Consider the following 16,817-nt stretch of genomic DNA (forward strand, 5'->3'; position numbering starts at 1 on the left):
ACAGGAAAAATTCTGTCAACACTGAAATGGTATCAGGACTTCAAACTTGAACCTCTTGAAAATGTAATGGCTGATTCAAATGTTATATTCATTACATCTCAGTCACAGAACCTAAACTGTAAAGTTTTTAACTGTTCCAAATAACTCTGGCTCTTAAAACAGCCATCTTTTCTCTTGTGAATAAAAAAAAAAATGCTAGAAAATGTCTGAATATATTCAATTATAAATTATCAGATTTCTTTGCTTTTTAAAATCACAGTGGATTTCAGCAACCTGAGGTCAACAGGTGTTGCAAATATCCCAATCCTAATGCTGTGGTATAGTTTATCAAAACATTAATGATACTGAGAATGACAACAATGGATTTTCCTCTGAACAGTATTCTTGGATAAATGTGAACTAGAGAAACTACTTAAGTGCTGCTATGGTTTGGATGCTGCTTTGTGCCAATGAGCTCATGTGTTGGAAGGCTGGCCCTCAGGGTGTCAGTGCAGGGAGATAGTGTGGATCTTTATAAAGCAAGACCTAATAGGAGGGCCTGAGGTCATTGTGGTCACTGGCCTTGGACGGAATTAAGGGATTTTCCATGGGACCCTTGTTAGGTCTCACCAGAGGGTTGTTACAAAAGCTTGAGTTTGGGGGGCAGCTTATATGACCAATGGTTAGGCCACTGCCTGCTGTGCCTGCATCCCATGGTGGAGCACTAGTCTGAATCCTGACTACCCTGCTTTTATTGCAGCTCTCTGTTAATTCACCTGTGAAGGCAGTGGTGAATGGCCCAGGTATTTGGGCTCATGTCACTCACAAGGAAGTTCAAGATAGAGTTCCCAGCTTCTGTTTTCAGCATGCCCCAACCCTGGCCATTGCGGGCATTTGAGGCATGGACCAGAGGAGGATTCCTTTCTCTGTCTCTGTCTCTCCCCTCTGTGCCATTCTCCTTTCCAAATAAACAAATAAATCTTAAAAAACAAAACCTGATCCTGGATTCACCTAGCATTTTTCTAAGTTCCTATTTCAAAGTTTGATCCTTTCTTCTGTATGCTGTCTGCCACCTCTCATGGGGCAGATGCAAGAGCTGCATCATGCTGCTTGGAATTTTAGCTCCAAGACTGTACACTGAATAAAACTGTTTCCTTTATAAAATTCATCTGGGTATTTCATTATAGCAGTGCAAACTGGACAAGCACACATGCTTTCTCCATTACATACAAAAGATTGGCTTCATATGATCCTAACAGATAATAGATAATAGAAGGTACTTTTTGAGGATCATTAGAAATTGCCACACATACACACAATACATAGAGCAGGCAGAAGATATCAAGGTAATCTTATAAATGTTTCATCTGAACTCCCTGTACCCAATCTCTTTACAAATGAAGACATTCTCAGAGGATCTGAGAGGCAGATCACAGAGCAATATATTTAGAACTAGGCTGACCAATAAGAAGTATCAAGTGAAAGAGAAAAACATTCTTATATAGATGTCAAATTCATGCTATTGCAGATTTACTCAGCAGATTTATTGTAATTCACAGTTCATCTGCTACTATGACTTTGGAAATTCTGTTGTCCTCTGTTTTCCAGACATCAATAGTGTGCAAAATCTGTTATAGAATGTCTTAGTCAGCTTGTGTGTGCAACAACTTGGTTGCGTTTCTAAGGGTCTATATCTCCTCGGTTACCTTCTTCCGAACATTAATATATGAAGTATCTGCTTTGCTGTCTCATTTGGGTGTCAGGAATAATGCTTACAGTACAATCACTGGGAAAATGCAAATTAAGCTTTACAAAAGAGTAAAAGGTTCAACCCAAAAATTAATTGAAAATTAATACTTAAGAGACTGGCAAGATGGTGGAATAGGGAGGGAGCACACTGATAGTCCGGGAAAAGACAGTTTAATAAAAGTGGAGATACTGCAGGTTCAGGGAAGAGTTAGGGAAGAAACAGCAGAGGAAACACTTCTGGAACTAGTGGGACATGGTGGACCTACGTGGAGGGCATGGGCGCCCACGCCTTGGGACCCCAGCCGCTGAATCTACATACCAGCGCTGGAAAGGGAGGTGAGGCGAAAGCTCAGAAGCCCGAGACACTGGCAGGAAAGCAGAAGGAATAGCCTAGAGGGAATGAGGCTTGAAGCCCCATGGGGGAAAGTTCACCAGGCTAACTAGAGGAGAGAGGATAAATAAATAAATAAATAGGACCGGTTCAGACACGTGTCTCTCTCTACTCACCTTACAAAGGTGAGCAAGACAAAGAGCAGGAACCATTTTGGACATATATAAAAGCTGCACCCGCCATCAGCCAAGCAGAAAAACCTGACTCGGGGAGGGGGGGCATGAAATAACAGGAGGTTTAGGACCTAGTAAAGGGGTGGAGCTAATGAACTGAGACTGTGAGAAAAAATGGTGTGTGAGAGAACTCACTGAGTTCCATGAGTACTTTCCAGAGATGCCACAAACTTGGTAACCTTGGCAACCCGGTGGTAGACTTCATAGGAATTTGAGCTCACACTGAGGATAGCACAGATCCTTTATGTGGTCCTTGGGACAGAGCAGATGAATATTATACCCACAGGAGGCAGAGATCAGACACTGACTGCCTTCAATCTGCTCAGCTGTACAGAATTACTTCCTTCTGAATATAAAAAAAAAGGAGAGAGAGAGAGATTGATTTACCATGCCTAACCTGGGTGTGTCACCTTTGGCACACCCTTAATCCTGAAGAACCAAACAGAGCTCTCTGGCCACACCCATCACAAGCCTCTAAGGATCCATCAAAAGCAGACAATCCACTTAATACAGTCATAGTGTAACAAAAAAAAAAAAAAAAAACACCACAGCGAGGGAAGAAGAAACCAAAGAGTATCTCCACAATGCCAAGCAACAAACACAGAAACAGAGGAAACAAGAACAAGGAAGACACTATGACGGCCACAAATGACACAAGACACCCCAATCCAGGATTATGAAGATGATGAGATAGAAGAAAGGCAAGATATGGATTTCAAAAAAAATTATTATAAGAACATTTAGAAGTTTTCAAAAACAAATTCTTGAACTACAGAAATCCTTACTGGACAGTATAGAAGATCTCTCTCATGAAAATGAAATCTTTTTTTTTTTTTTTTGACAGGCGGAGTGGACAGTGAGAGAGAGAGAGACAGAGAGAAAGGCCTTCCTTTGCAGTTGGTTCACCCTCCAATGGCCGCCGTAGCTGGGGCACCGCGGCCGGCACACCACACAGATTCTAAGGCAGGAGCCAGGTGTTTATCCTGGTCTCCCATGCGGGTGCAGGGCCAAAGCACTTGGGCCATCCTCCACTGAACTCCCTGGCCACAGCAGAGAGCTGGCCTGGAAGAGGGGCAACCAGGACAAAATCTGGTGCCCCAACCGGGACTAGAACCCAGTGTGTTGGCGCTTCAAGACGGAGGATTAGCCTATTGAGCCACAGTGCCGGCCCAAAAATGAAATCTTAAGGAGGAATCAAAATGAAATGAAGAAACTAGTAGAACATGAAGTTGTGATAGTGAAGAGAAATCAAAATGAAATGAAGAATTCAATAGTTCAAATGACAAACACATTAGAGAGCCTTAAAAACAGAATGGGTGAAGCAGAAGAGAGAATATCAGACTTAGAAGACAGAGCACAGGAAAGTATACAGTCAAACCAAAGAAAAGAAGAGGAAAGTAGAAATCTAAAAAATATTGTTGGGAATCTATAGGATACTATTAAAAAAGCCAACATTCAGATTCTAGGAGTTCCTGAAGGCATGGAGAGGGAGAAAGGATTAGAAGGCCTTTTTAGTGAGATACTAGCAGAAAACTCCCCAGGTTTGGAAAAGGACAGAGATATCCTAGTACAGGAAGCTCATAGAACCCCTAGTAACCATGACCAAAAGAGATCCTCACCACGAACCATTGTAATCAAACTCACCACAGTGAACAAAAAGAAAAAATTCTAAAATGTGCGAGAGAGAAATGTCAGATTACTCTCAGAGGATCTCCAATTAGACTCACAGCATACTTCTCATCATAAACCCTACAGGCTAGGAGGGAATGGCAAGATATAGCCCAGGTACTAAGAGAGAAAAACTGCCACCCCAGAATATTATATCCTGCAAAGCTCTCATTTGTGAATGAAGGTGAAATAAAGACCTTTCACAGCAAACAGAAATTGAAAGAATTTGTCGCCACTCGTCCAGCCCTGCAAAAGATGCTTAAAGACGTGTAACACAGAGAAAAACAGAAACACGGCAATCAATATGAAAGATAGTAAAGGAAGAAAACCTCACAGTTAAAGATCACAGGAAGTTCAAAGCATATATTAGAAAATATCTTTGGGAAAATGGCAGGACAAAGTTACTACTTATCAATAGTCACATTGAATGTAAAGGCCTCAACTCTCCAGTTAAAAGACACATATTGGCTGAATGGATTAAGGAACAAAACCCATCTATTTACTGCTTATAGGGAACACATCTTTGAAACAAAGATTCGGGCAGATTGAAAGTGAAAGGTTGAAAGGTTGGAAAAAGATTCCATGCCAACAGAAATTTAAAAAGACCGGGCATAGCCATCTAAATATCAGACAATATAAACTTTAACACAAAAATTGTTAAGAGAGACAAAGAGGGGCACTATATATTGATTAAGCGATCAATTCAACAGGAAGACATAAATATTATCAATGTATATGCACCAAATTACAGGGCACCAGTTTATTTAAAAGATATGTTAAGGGACTTAAAGGGAGACTTAACTCCAATACAATAGTATTGGGGGACTTCAATACTCCACTTTCAGCAATAGACAGATCAACCAGACAGAAGATCAACAAGGAGACAGTAGATTTAAATGACACTATTGCCCAAATGGATCTAACAGTTATCTACAGAACTTTTCATCCTACACTTAGAGAATTTACATTCTTCTCAGCAGTACATGGAACCTTCTCCTGGATTGACCACACACTAGGCCATAAAGCAAGTCTCAGCAAATTCAAAAGATTTAGAATCATTCAATGCAGCTACTCAGACCATAGAGGAATGAAGTCAGAAATTAGCAAACCAGGAGTCCCTAGAGCATATGCGAACACATGGAGATTGAACAACATGCTCCTGAATGAACACTGGGTCATAGAAGAAATCAAAAGAGAAATCAAAAACTTTCTGGAAGTAAATGAGGATAACAACACAACATATCAAAACCTATGGGATACAGCAAAAGCAGTGTTCAGAGGAAAGTTTATAGCAATAGGTGCCTACATCAAGAAATTGGAAATGCACCAAATAAATGAGCTTTGAATGCATCTCAAGGATCTATAAAATCTGCAGCAAACCAGACCCAAATCTTGTAGGAGAAGAGAAATAATTAAAATCAGAGAAGCAATCAATAGGATTGAATAAAAAAATTTAAAAAAAATCAGCCAAATGAGGAGCTGGTTTATTGAAAAAATAAACAAAGCTGTCACACCATTGGCCCCACTAGCTAAAAAAAGAAAAGACCCAAATCATTAAAATCAGAGATGAAAAAGGAAATGTGACAACAGACACCACAGAAATAAAAAGAATCATCAGAAATTACTACAAAGAGTTGTATGCCAGCAAACAGGGAAATCTATCAGAAATGGATATATTCCTGGACACATGCAACCTACCTAAATTGAACCATGAAGACATAGAAAACCTAAACAGACCCATAATTAAGAAAGAAATTGAAACAGTAATAAAGGTCCTCCAAACAAAGAAAAGCCCATGACCAGATTGATTCTCTGCTGAATTCTACCAGACATTTAAAGAAGAACTAACTCCAATTCTTCTCAAACTATTCCGAACAATCAAAAAAGATGGAATCCTCCCAAATTCTTTCTATGAAGCCAGCATCACCTTAATCCATAAGCCAGAGAAAGATGCAGCATTGAAAGAAAATTACAGACCAATATCCCTTATGAACATGGATGCAAAAATCCTCAATAAAATTCTGGCCAATAGAATGCAACAACACATCAGAAAGATCATCCACACAGACCAAGTGGGATTTATTCCTGGTATGCAGGGATGGTTCAATGTTCGCAAATCAATCAATGTGACACACCACATTAACAAACTGCAGAAGAAAAACCATATGATTCTCTCAATAGATGCAGAGAAAGCATTTGATAAAATACAACACCCTTTCATGATGAAAACTCTAAGAAAATTTGGTATAGAAGGAACATTACTCAATACAATCAAAGCAATTTATGAAAAACCCACGGCCAGCATCCTATTGAATGTGGAAAAGTTGGAAGCATTTCCACTGAGATCTGGTACCAGACAGGGATGCCCACTCTCACCACTGCTATTCAATTTAGTTCTGGAAATTTAAGCCAGGGCCATTAGGCAAGAAAAAGAAATTAAAGGGATACAAATTGGGAAGGAAGAAGTCAAACTATCCCTCTTTGCAGATGATATGATTCTTTATTTAGGGGATCCAAAGAACTTTATTAAGAGACAATTGCAACTGTTAGAAGAGTTTGGCAAAGTAGTATGGTATAACATCTTAGTATATTTGCTGCTGAAGCGAGCATACACCATATAAAATCAATGCACAAAAATCTACTGCCTTTGTATACACAGGCAATGCCACGGTGGAGAAAGAACTGCTAATATCAATCCAATTCACAATAGCCAGAAAAGCAATCAAATACCTTGGAATAAACTTAACCAAGATGTTAAAGATCTCTAAGATGAGAATTATAAAACCTCAAAGAAAGTAATAGAAGAGAATACCAAAAATGGAAAAATCTTCCATGCCCATGGATTGGAAGAATCAATATCATCAAAATGTCCTGTCTCCCAAAAGCAATTTATACATTCAATGCAATACCAATCAAGATACCGAAGACATTCTTCTCAGATCTGGAAAAAATAATACTGAAATTCATATGGAGACACAGGAGACCTCGAATAGCTAAAGCAATCTTGTACAACAAAAACAAACCCGGAGGCATCACAATACCAGATTTCAGGACATACTACAGGGCAGTTGTAAACAAAATAGCATGGTACTGGTACAGAAACAGATAGATAGACCAATGGAACGGAATAGAAACATCAGAAATCAATCCAAACATCTACAGCCAACTTATAATTGATCAAGGATCTAAAACCAATTCCTGGAGCAAGAACAGTCTATTCAATAAATGGTGCTGGGAAAACTGGATTTCCATGTGCAGAAGCTTGAAGCAAGACCCATACCTTTCACCTTACACAAAAATCCACTCAACATGGATTAAAGACATAAATCTACGACCCGACACCATCAAACTATTAGAGAGCATTGGAGAAACCCTGCAAGATATAGGTACCTGCAAAGACTTCTTGGAAAAGATCCCAGTGGCCCAGGCAGTCATAGCCAAATTTAACAATTGGGATTGCATCCAATTGAGAAGTTTCTGTACAGCACAAAAAAATAAATAAAACAGTCAGGAAAGTGAAGAGGCAACTGAAAGAATGGGAAAAAATATTTGTAAACTATGCAACAGATAAAGGGTTAATAACCAGAATCTACAAAGTGATCAAGATACTCCACAACATCAAAACAAACAACCCACTTAAGAGATGGGCCAAGGACCTCAATAGACATTTTTAAAAGAGAAAATCCAAATGGCCAAGAGGCACAAGAGAAAATGTTCAGGATCACTAGCAATCAAAACCACAATGATGTTTCACCTCACCCCGGTTAGAATGGCTCACATACAGAAATCTACCAACAACAGATGCTGGCGAGGATGTGGGGAAAAAGGGACCCTAACCCACTGTTGGTGGGAATGCAAACAGGCAAAGCCACTATGGAAGTCAGTTTGGAGATTCCTCAGAAACCTGAATATAACCCTACCATAAAACTCAGCCATTCCACTCCTTGAAATTTACCCAAAGGAAATTAAATTGGTGAACAAAAAAGCGTTCTGCACCTTAATGTTTATTGCAGCTCAATTCACAATAGCTAAGACCTGGAATCAACCTAAATGTCCATCAACAGTAGACTGGATAAAGAAATTATGGACATGTATCCTATAGAATACTATACAGCAGTAAAAAACAATGAAACCCGGTCATTTGCAACAAAATGGAGGAATCTGGAAAACAACATGCTGAGTGAAATAATCTAGTCCCAAAGGGACAAATATCATATGTTCTCCCTGATGGTGGCAACTAACCAAGCACCAAAAAGGAAACCTTTTGAAGTGAAATGGACACTGTGAGAAATGGTGACTTGATCAGCCCCTGCCCTGACTGTTGATGTACAACTTAATACTTTTCCCTTTTAGTATTTTTTTTTGTTCTACTTAATAATATTGCTTGAACTCTGTAATTAACACACAATTATTCTTAGGTGTTTAAATTTAACTGAAAAGTGATCCCTGTTAAATATAAGAGTGGGAATAAGAGAGGAAGGAGATGTACAATTTGGGACATGCTCAATAGGACTTGCCCCAAATGCCCAATTCAGTCCCATCAAGGTGGCATGTACCAATGCCATCTCACTAGTCCAAGTGATCAATTTCTGTTCATAATTGATCATAATGATAGGACTAAGACTCAAAGGGATCACATAAACAAGACTAATACTAACTGATAGAATAAAAAAGGGAGAGAACTATCCAACATGGGAAGCGGGATACATAGCAGACTCATAGAATGGCAGATGTCCTAAAGAGCACTCTGGCCTCAGAATCAGCTCTTAAGTCATTCGGATCTGGTTGAAGAGCCCATGAGACTTGAGAGTATTTTAGGCATGGAAAGCCAAGACACTCTGGAAAAAAAAAAACAAAAAACAAAACAAAACAAAAAACTAAATGAATGATCTCTGCAAGTGAGATCCCAGTGGAATGAACGGGCCATCAAAGAAGTAGGTACCTTTCTCTGAAGGGAGTAGATAACTTCCACTCTGACTATGACCTTGTCTAAATAAGATTGGAGTCAGAGAACTCAAGGGGTTCCCATAACCTTTACAACTTATGACAAGAGCCTAGGGAGATTACTGATGCCATAATCAAAACTGTCAGTTTGTTAAGTCAACAACAGGAGTCACTGTGCACTTACTCCTCATGTAGGATCTCTGTCCTTAATTCCTTAATGTGTTATTCAATGTGAATTAATGCTATAACTAATACTCAAACAGTATTTTACACTTTATGCTTCTGTGTGGGTGCAAACTGTTTAAACCTTTTCTTAATATGTACTAAATTGATCTTCTGTATACAAAGATAAAAAAAAATAAAGAAAATTAACACTGAAATTAGTTCTTTAGTGATATCACCCTATTTTGTTACAATGCATTTATAGTTAACTGTTCTAAAATAAAATTCTAAACAATTTCACGCTGAATAGACATTAGGGGATGAGATGATAAAGCACCTTCTTGCCCTTGTTTCTTTGTAAAGCAGTGTCCCCTTAAATAAATAAAATAACTATAAATAAATTAAAATAAATAAAATAAATAATAAAATAAAATAAATAAAATAAAAGGTGCATTTGCCAGAAATAAATGAATCTGAGACACTTCGTTCTCCAAATGTTAAAACCAAGTGTAATTGATTTTCACCATGTGTGACTCTCTACCCACTATTATTAAATAAGAAATTGAAAATGCCTTCCTCACTACAATAATAACAAGGATATTCTTATTAACATTTAAAAACACCAACAACTTTAATATATTCTTTGTTGGCATTTTGGCTTTTAATGTGACTTTCCAATTATGTACAAAATTACAGAGGGAAGTGGAGTGCACCAAATGACCATGAAGATTTCTCTCTTTTCCTTCTTCTTAATGTTTTTCTTTTGGATTCTTAGTCTCCAAAATTTGAACTCCTAATTGTTAAGTTTTGTATTATATATTCCTGTCTAGCCTCTTTATTTCACAGATAGTTGAATAAATTTATGTTCTATTCAACATTCAAAGACATCCAAAAGAGAACACCCTCTGCTTTAGTGCCTTAGAACATAATCATAAAGGGGCCAGGGCTGTGGCGTAGCAGGAAAAGCCACCGCCTGCAGTGCTGGCATCCCAAATGGCTGCCAGTTCAAGTCCGAGCTGCCCCTCTTCCAATCCAGCTCTCTGCTATGGCCTGGGAAAGCAGTAGAAGATGGTACAAGCACCTGGGCACCTGCATGCATGTGGGAAACCCAAAAGAAGATCCTGCTACTGGCTTCGGATCTGCACAGCTCCAGGCATTGCAGCCATCTGGGGAGTGAACCAGCAGATGGAAGACCTCCATCTCTCTGCCTCCTTCTCTCCCTTGTGTCGCTGACTTTCAAATAAATAAATAAATCCTTAAAAAAAGGAACATAATCATACAAAAAATGTGATTAGTATGTTTTTAATCAACTGTTAACTTGAGGAACAGAATTTTGTACTACTGAAGCTAAATATTAAATCCTTTTTAATAAAAATTTTATATATTATTTGAGAGGTAGAGTTACAGACAGTGAAAGGGAGAGACAAAGAGAGGTCTTCCATCTGCTGGTTCACTCCCCAAATGACCACGAAGGCCTGAGCTAAACCTACCTGAAGCCAGGAGCCAGGAGCTTCTTCTGGGTCTTCCAGGTGGGTGCAAGGGTCCAAGTGCTTGTACCATCTTCTGCTTTTCCAGGCCATAGCATAGAGCTAAATCAGAAGAGGAGCTGCCAGGACAGGAACCGGCACCCATTTGGGATGCCAGCACCACAGGTGGAGGATTAACCTACTGCACCACAGAGCCGGCCCCTAAATATTAAATCTTAGCATAAATATTTATGTTCGTCAGTAATGTTATATTTGCAGGTAACCTTAACCCATCTGAAATTAGCATTAGCCTAAGTGAGGATTAATGGTTTACATAATTTTGGAGAACAAGAGTACAGTCTAGATATACCTGAAGCAATTTCTTTGATGTCTCTATGAGTTTTTTATTTATTGTTTTCCAAATATTCATTTTTCTTTGTATGCAAATCAATCTCTCTTCTATTGCTAACTACAATGTTCTACTAGTCACCACTCAGAAAAGAGAAGATGGTTAAATATCTTGACAGCACAAGAGACAATGTGGTAACTGCTTCTGCTCAAACTTAAAAAAATAATGAGAGAGAGAGAGAGAGAGAGAAAGAGAAAGTAAGACTGAGAGAGTGAGAGAGACTGATTATAATTAATTAGGTATGGTTAAGTGTAAATAGAATGAATTAGGGTAGCCGCAGAAGTGAAGTACTATCATGAGGCCAGTATAAGTCATTATATAATAAATAGTACAACAAAATGAGTGACAAGTTTTTAGAAAAAAATACTGAATCAAAATCACTATGTAGCAGCCATGACAGAGAAGAAATTCATTGGAATGTGGATTGGGGAAAGTCTCTGATCAAGAAGACAATTTTGACGTAGTCTAGAGCATATAAGGATTTTTGCCATCTAAACAGAAAAGAGAGAGCACTGTGTGATAAATTAGTCTCTTCAAAGACCTATAGGTGAAACAACATGGCATGTGAACATTTGAAGTAGTTTTCAATAATTAAAACATTTCAAGGGTTTTCCTGAGTGTTCATTTTTAGCATTTTTAATGTGACAATCTGTGTAGAAATTGAAGAAGATTTAAATACAGGAAAGAGTATCAGTGAGACATTATATGTAGTGATGCTGCTTAGCTTAGTACTTCAATATATCCCATAGGACAGAGCCATAGAAATTTTAGTATGTGTTTTTTAACCCGATTTTAGAATTATCACATATAAACATGAGCATATTATTGTGTATAGCACTTGCTCATTTTTGTAGATAGTATGCATGTAGAATGATATTAAAATATAGTACCAGTAAGAATTTTTCATTGAAAACCAATCCTAAAAATGACATAAAACATAATTAAAGGAATAATATTGTTAAAGGAAGATGGATAAGAAAGTCAAATTGAATAGAATATGTTATGGTTTAAAGTGGATATGTATAAAGAAAGACTCTAAACATAATTAAACAGGAAGATAGAAAATCTCAGGAATAGTTTCTTAGAAGCCAAATATAAAATTCAGTTTACAGCAGTAAATATCACAAACAAGGTCAGTCAAAAGGAAGTGAGGAGAGTTCTCCCCTCAGCAAATAAGAAAGAAAGTGATATTTCCAAAGGAAATGTCTACTGCATCTAACTTCAGGAATTCAGTAAAGCATAATACCATTAGCTGTTAGATCCACTACAAACTTGATAATTCTATTTATTCTGGCTCTCATCTTTTTCTTTAAAAATCCTGAGTTACAATTACCAAAACTTCCATATTATTATAAGCTACTAATAGAATAAGGGAGAAAACTTAGAGAATATGTGTCCTTTTCCTAACCTCAGTAGTATATAATATATCACCTTCAGGGCTGGAGCCGTGGCTCACTTGGTTAATCCTCTGCCTGCGGCGCCAGCATCCCATATGGGCTCCGGGTTCTAGTCCTGGTCACTCCTCTTCCAGTCCAGCTCTCTGCTGTGGCCCAGAAAGGCAGTGGAGGATGGCCCAAGTGCTTTGGCCTCTGCACCTGCGTGGGAAACCAGGAGGAGGCACCTGGCTCCTGGCTTCGAATTGGCACAGTGCAGGCCATGGTGGCCATTTGGGGAGTGAACCAGTGGAGGTTAGACCTTTCTGTCTCTCTCTCTCACTGTCTACATCTCTACCTGTCAAATAAAAAATATATATGTCACCTTCAAAACTCCAAATGAGGATGCTACAATATTAGAATAAAATTCAGTTGTTACACATATTACTCGCTTATTCTTTTGTTGTTACTGTTTTTATTTCACACGGCTATTTACATTTTATGTTAGATTACTATGAGCTGCGTGACCAACTCAATCTGATTTTGCCAAACTGCTTTTTGAAAGAGTTGTAAAAGACTGAATCAAGGAAAAGAGTATTATCCTCATTTCACCATGGTCTTGCCATTTTTGGAAGCTAGTGCAAAAAACAAGCAAGAAAAATTAAGTACTATCATGGACTGAATATTTGCTATGTTGATATCCTTCTGCTTGCTGTGATGGTACTTGTAGGCAAGGCATTGAGGCCCTAATTACATAATAAGGATGCAGGCTATTGAATAGAATTAGTAACTGGATAAGAAAAGACTAGAGAGACGTGTGTGAATATATTGAAAAGTCTGTCATTTGTGACCTAAGAAGAGGGGCCCTCAGGAAACATTATATATGCCAACACCCTGATTCTGGGCTTTCTTATCTTCAGAATTGCAAGAAATAAATAAATTGCAGAAGCTACCCTATTCTGTTGTAGCAGCCATAGCTTATTAAGATATGCACTAACCAAAGTGCTCTGGGTGTGTGTGTATGTATGTTTGTATGTTTCTTTCGTTCTTTAACGAGAAGCGATGACATGGCGACATTTATTTATTCATTTATTTTTACTTATTTTTTTAAAGATTTATTTATTTTTTGAAAGTCAGAGTTACACAGAGAGAGGATAGGCAGAGAGAGAGAGAGAAAGAGAGCGAGAGAGAGAGAGAGAGAGAGAGAGAGAGAGAGTCTTCCATCTGATCTGAAGCCAGGAGCCAGGAGCTTGTTCTGAGTCTCCCATGTGGGTACAGGGGCCCAAGGACTTGGTCCATCCTCCACTGCTTTCCCAGGCCATAGCAGAGAGTCCGATTGGAAGTGCAGCAGCCAGGAGTAGAACCGGCGCTTATATGGGATGCCGGCACTTCAGGCCAGGGCATTAATCCTCTGTGCCACAGCGCCAGCCCCATGGCCACATTTATTTTATAGCTAGATTGATGATGGCATTGGTGGGTAGGGAAGTAGATCAGTTATGGGACAAAGTGAAAAAGGCACAGGAGGAGGACCATAAGCATGTGCCCACAGAGATTTTCCTGTGAACGTTCCACAAATGGTTGATGAATGCTACAAATGCTGGAGCCAACTATCACTAATTTGCATGAATGGAAGAAGACTCTGCAAGAGGCTTGCATGGGCCATCATCAATCCAGAAATATTTGCAAAACATGAACTGTGTTGCAGATAAGTGTTGGATGGTGGAAATACAAAAGTAAATACAATTTGATAGTGTCTTCAGGTAACTATGCTTAGTGGAGAACACTAGAAATGCAGTAATTTTTTTTCTTAAAATAGCAATATTAAAAATACTTTGCTTGGTTTGGTGGTACTCTAGAGCTAATTTCCAAAGTACCAAAAATTTTGAATTAGACAGTTTTTGCCAGTTGTCTTGCTTTCGTGGAGGATCGGATTTTAAGAGGTTTTTACTCTATTATTACAGATGCAGAAACATTGATTTTAGTCTATGTTTCAATTAAGGAAGCTAACTCTGTAAGATGATTAGTGTCAAGGAAATATGACTCTGTATACCCAGATTTCAGCTTTTTTTTAAAGATCTGCAAATGATGAACACAACCATCTACATGTGAAATGGAAATGCCATCAAAAAGGTTATAGTCAGCATGTGAGTGCACATTTAATCTTTTTTCTTTTCTTTTCTTTTAAGGTGGTAGTCTTTTTTTAAAATGACTTATTTATTTTAAATCAGAGTTACAGAGAGAGAGGGAAAGATAGAGATTTTTGATCTGTTGATTTACTTCCCAGATGGATGCAATGGCCAGGGTTTGGCCAGGCCAAAGCCAGGAGCCTGGATCTTCTTTCAGGTTTCTTAAGTAGATGGCAGGGCCACTTGGGCCACCTTCCACTACTTTATATGGGCACATTATCAGTGACTTGGATGGGAAGTGGAGTAGTCAGGACTTAAACTGACACCTATATGGGATGCCAATTTCCCAGGTTGTGGCTTTAGGCACCAGGCTACAATGCCAGTTCCAGTTGTAGTGATTTTTTGAGATTCCTTTTTGGGGTATGTTTGTGGTTCATAGTAAAACAAAAGAAAGGTTTGGAGATACACAATATGTCCCTGCCCCAACACTATCAACATTCAGAGTAATCCATTTGTGACAACTGATGAACCTATGTTGACACATCATTGTTTCCCAAAGTTTACAGTGTACATTAAAATTCACTCTTGATGTTTAGTCTATGCGTTTAAACAAATATATAATAGCACGTATCTACTATTATGGTATTTTTTGATTTTCACGTTTTTTCAAATAAGTAAAGCATTGCACAAAAAGATCTTTGAGTATGTATTCTAACTATTCTCCCATAAAAGCTAGTAGCTAATAAAATATGCTATCATGTGACATTATATAATGTAATACAAAATAAAGAAATAGAAATAACATACTGTTATACAGATTGAGTAGCCTGTATCCAAAGTTTTGGTACTAGAACAGTTTGAGCGTTTTCCAAATATTTTCATACATATTGAGATATCTTGGGCATGGTATCTAATTCTAAACATGAACTCTGTTTCTATATACCTTATGCACATACCTGAAGGTGAATTTATACAACATTTTTAGTGAACCTACATTTTGTGTGTGTATTTATTTATTAACATTTATTTTAACTTTTTATTTGAGGGTAGTTTTAAATTTACAAACCAAAAATTGCGAAGTAGGACAAAGAATTCCCATATACACCACATCCAGCTTCCTCTATTGTTAGCTCCTTATATTAATCTGATTTATCTCAATGTGTAATGACACTCAGATTCCCCAGTCATTAATGGTTCATATTAGTAGAATATGTTTGTCAAAGTAAATGCATCACATCCAGGTTCTCCTGTCATGAGGTCAGGTGTGGGCTTTTCTACTTTGGATTTTCTGATCAAAAACTTTCCAGTTTGGGAGCATTTCTAGTTTTGAATTTTCAGATTAGGAATGCTCAATCTGTATTACACAATGGAAAAGCATTCACCTCTTCACTATCACACTAACCTTGGACCTTCCTTTTTGTCTTTTTGTTGAGGCATTTCTCTTTCCAGTCTGGGCTTGCTGTACTCCTCCTCCTGGGTACCTGTATCTAAGGCTCTCAGGCATACCCTTAAGTTTCTGTATCTCAGGCTCTATATGGGAGGGGTCAAAATCCATCCACTGGAACAGGAAGTGGGTGGGGCCTAATTACCTGCCAATGAATCTCTTGGGCATAGATGGGCTAACCTCAGCACATATACTCCCTCTCCTTGCATGTAAACCTCATACTAACAGAGCCTGGTGTGTGCTGTGTGTTTTCAACAAACTGAAATCACACATTGGTCCCTTCCTTGCTGGTTTTTATTAGCCTTTTAACCTGAGTCTCACAGGCTGGCCACTCACAGAAAATATTCTACTTATTTATTTAAAACAGCTCATTCTGGCCTGTGCCGTGGCTCACTTGGCTAATCTTCCACCTGTGGCGCTGGCACCCCGGGTTCTAGTTCCAGTTGGGGTGCTGGATTCTGTCCTGGTTGCTCCTCTTCCAGTCCAGCTCTCTGCTGTGGCCCGGGAAGGCAGTGGAGGGTGGCTCAAGTGCTTGGTCCCTGCACCGGCATGGGAGACCTGGCTTTGGATCTGTGCAGTGCGCCGGCCCTAGTGGCCATTTTGGGGGGTGAACCAATGGAAGAAAGACCTTTCTCTTGTTCTCTCTCTCTCACTGTCTGACTCTGCCTGTCCAAAAAAAAAAAAAAAAAAAAATAGCTCATTCTATACTGGATTTGATGAACTGGAGTTAGAGTTCTTAGCAGAGGTTCAAAGGTATATTAGAAGAACATAAATGTTAGCTATTTTTATTTCCTTTATTTTGGACAGAAACATGACTAAGCAGATAATGCAAAGTGTTCAGGAGTAAATATACTATTAGTGCATTTGTAGGGTTTTTGAGACATTTCTGAATTTAAATCCCAACATATCCAGATACAAAGTCTTTGTAAAGCT

At 38.5% G+C, this 16,817-nt stretch overlaps 1 protein-coding gene across 1 annotated transcript in view; it reads right to left on the reverse strand.

Annotated features, from left to right (window-relative positions):
* LOC133775093 (large ribosomal subunit protein uL4-like) overlaps window positions 1-15,944 on the reverse strand; it is a 64,055-nt gene extending 48,111 nt beyond the window's left edge. The window contains exon 1 of the mRNA XM_062213169.1: window positions 15,843-15,944. Coding sequence (XP_062069153.1) covers window positions 15,843-15,944 — 102 coding nt within the window. The remainder of the gene's footprint in view (window positions 1-15,842) is intronic.
* Between the last annotated feature and the right edge of the window lie 873 nt (window positions 15,945-16,817).

This window comes from Lepus europaeus, chromosome 16 (assembly GCF_033115175.1).
Source record: "Lepus europaeus isolate LE1 chromosome 16, mLepTim1.pri, whole genome shotgun sequence".
Lineage (NCBI taxonomy): Eukaryota > Metazoa > Chordata > Mammalia > Lagomorpha > Leporidae > Lepus > Lepus europaeus.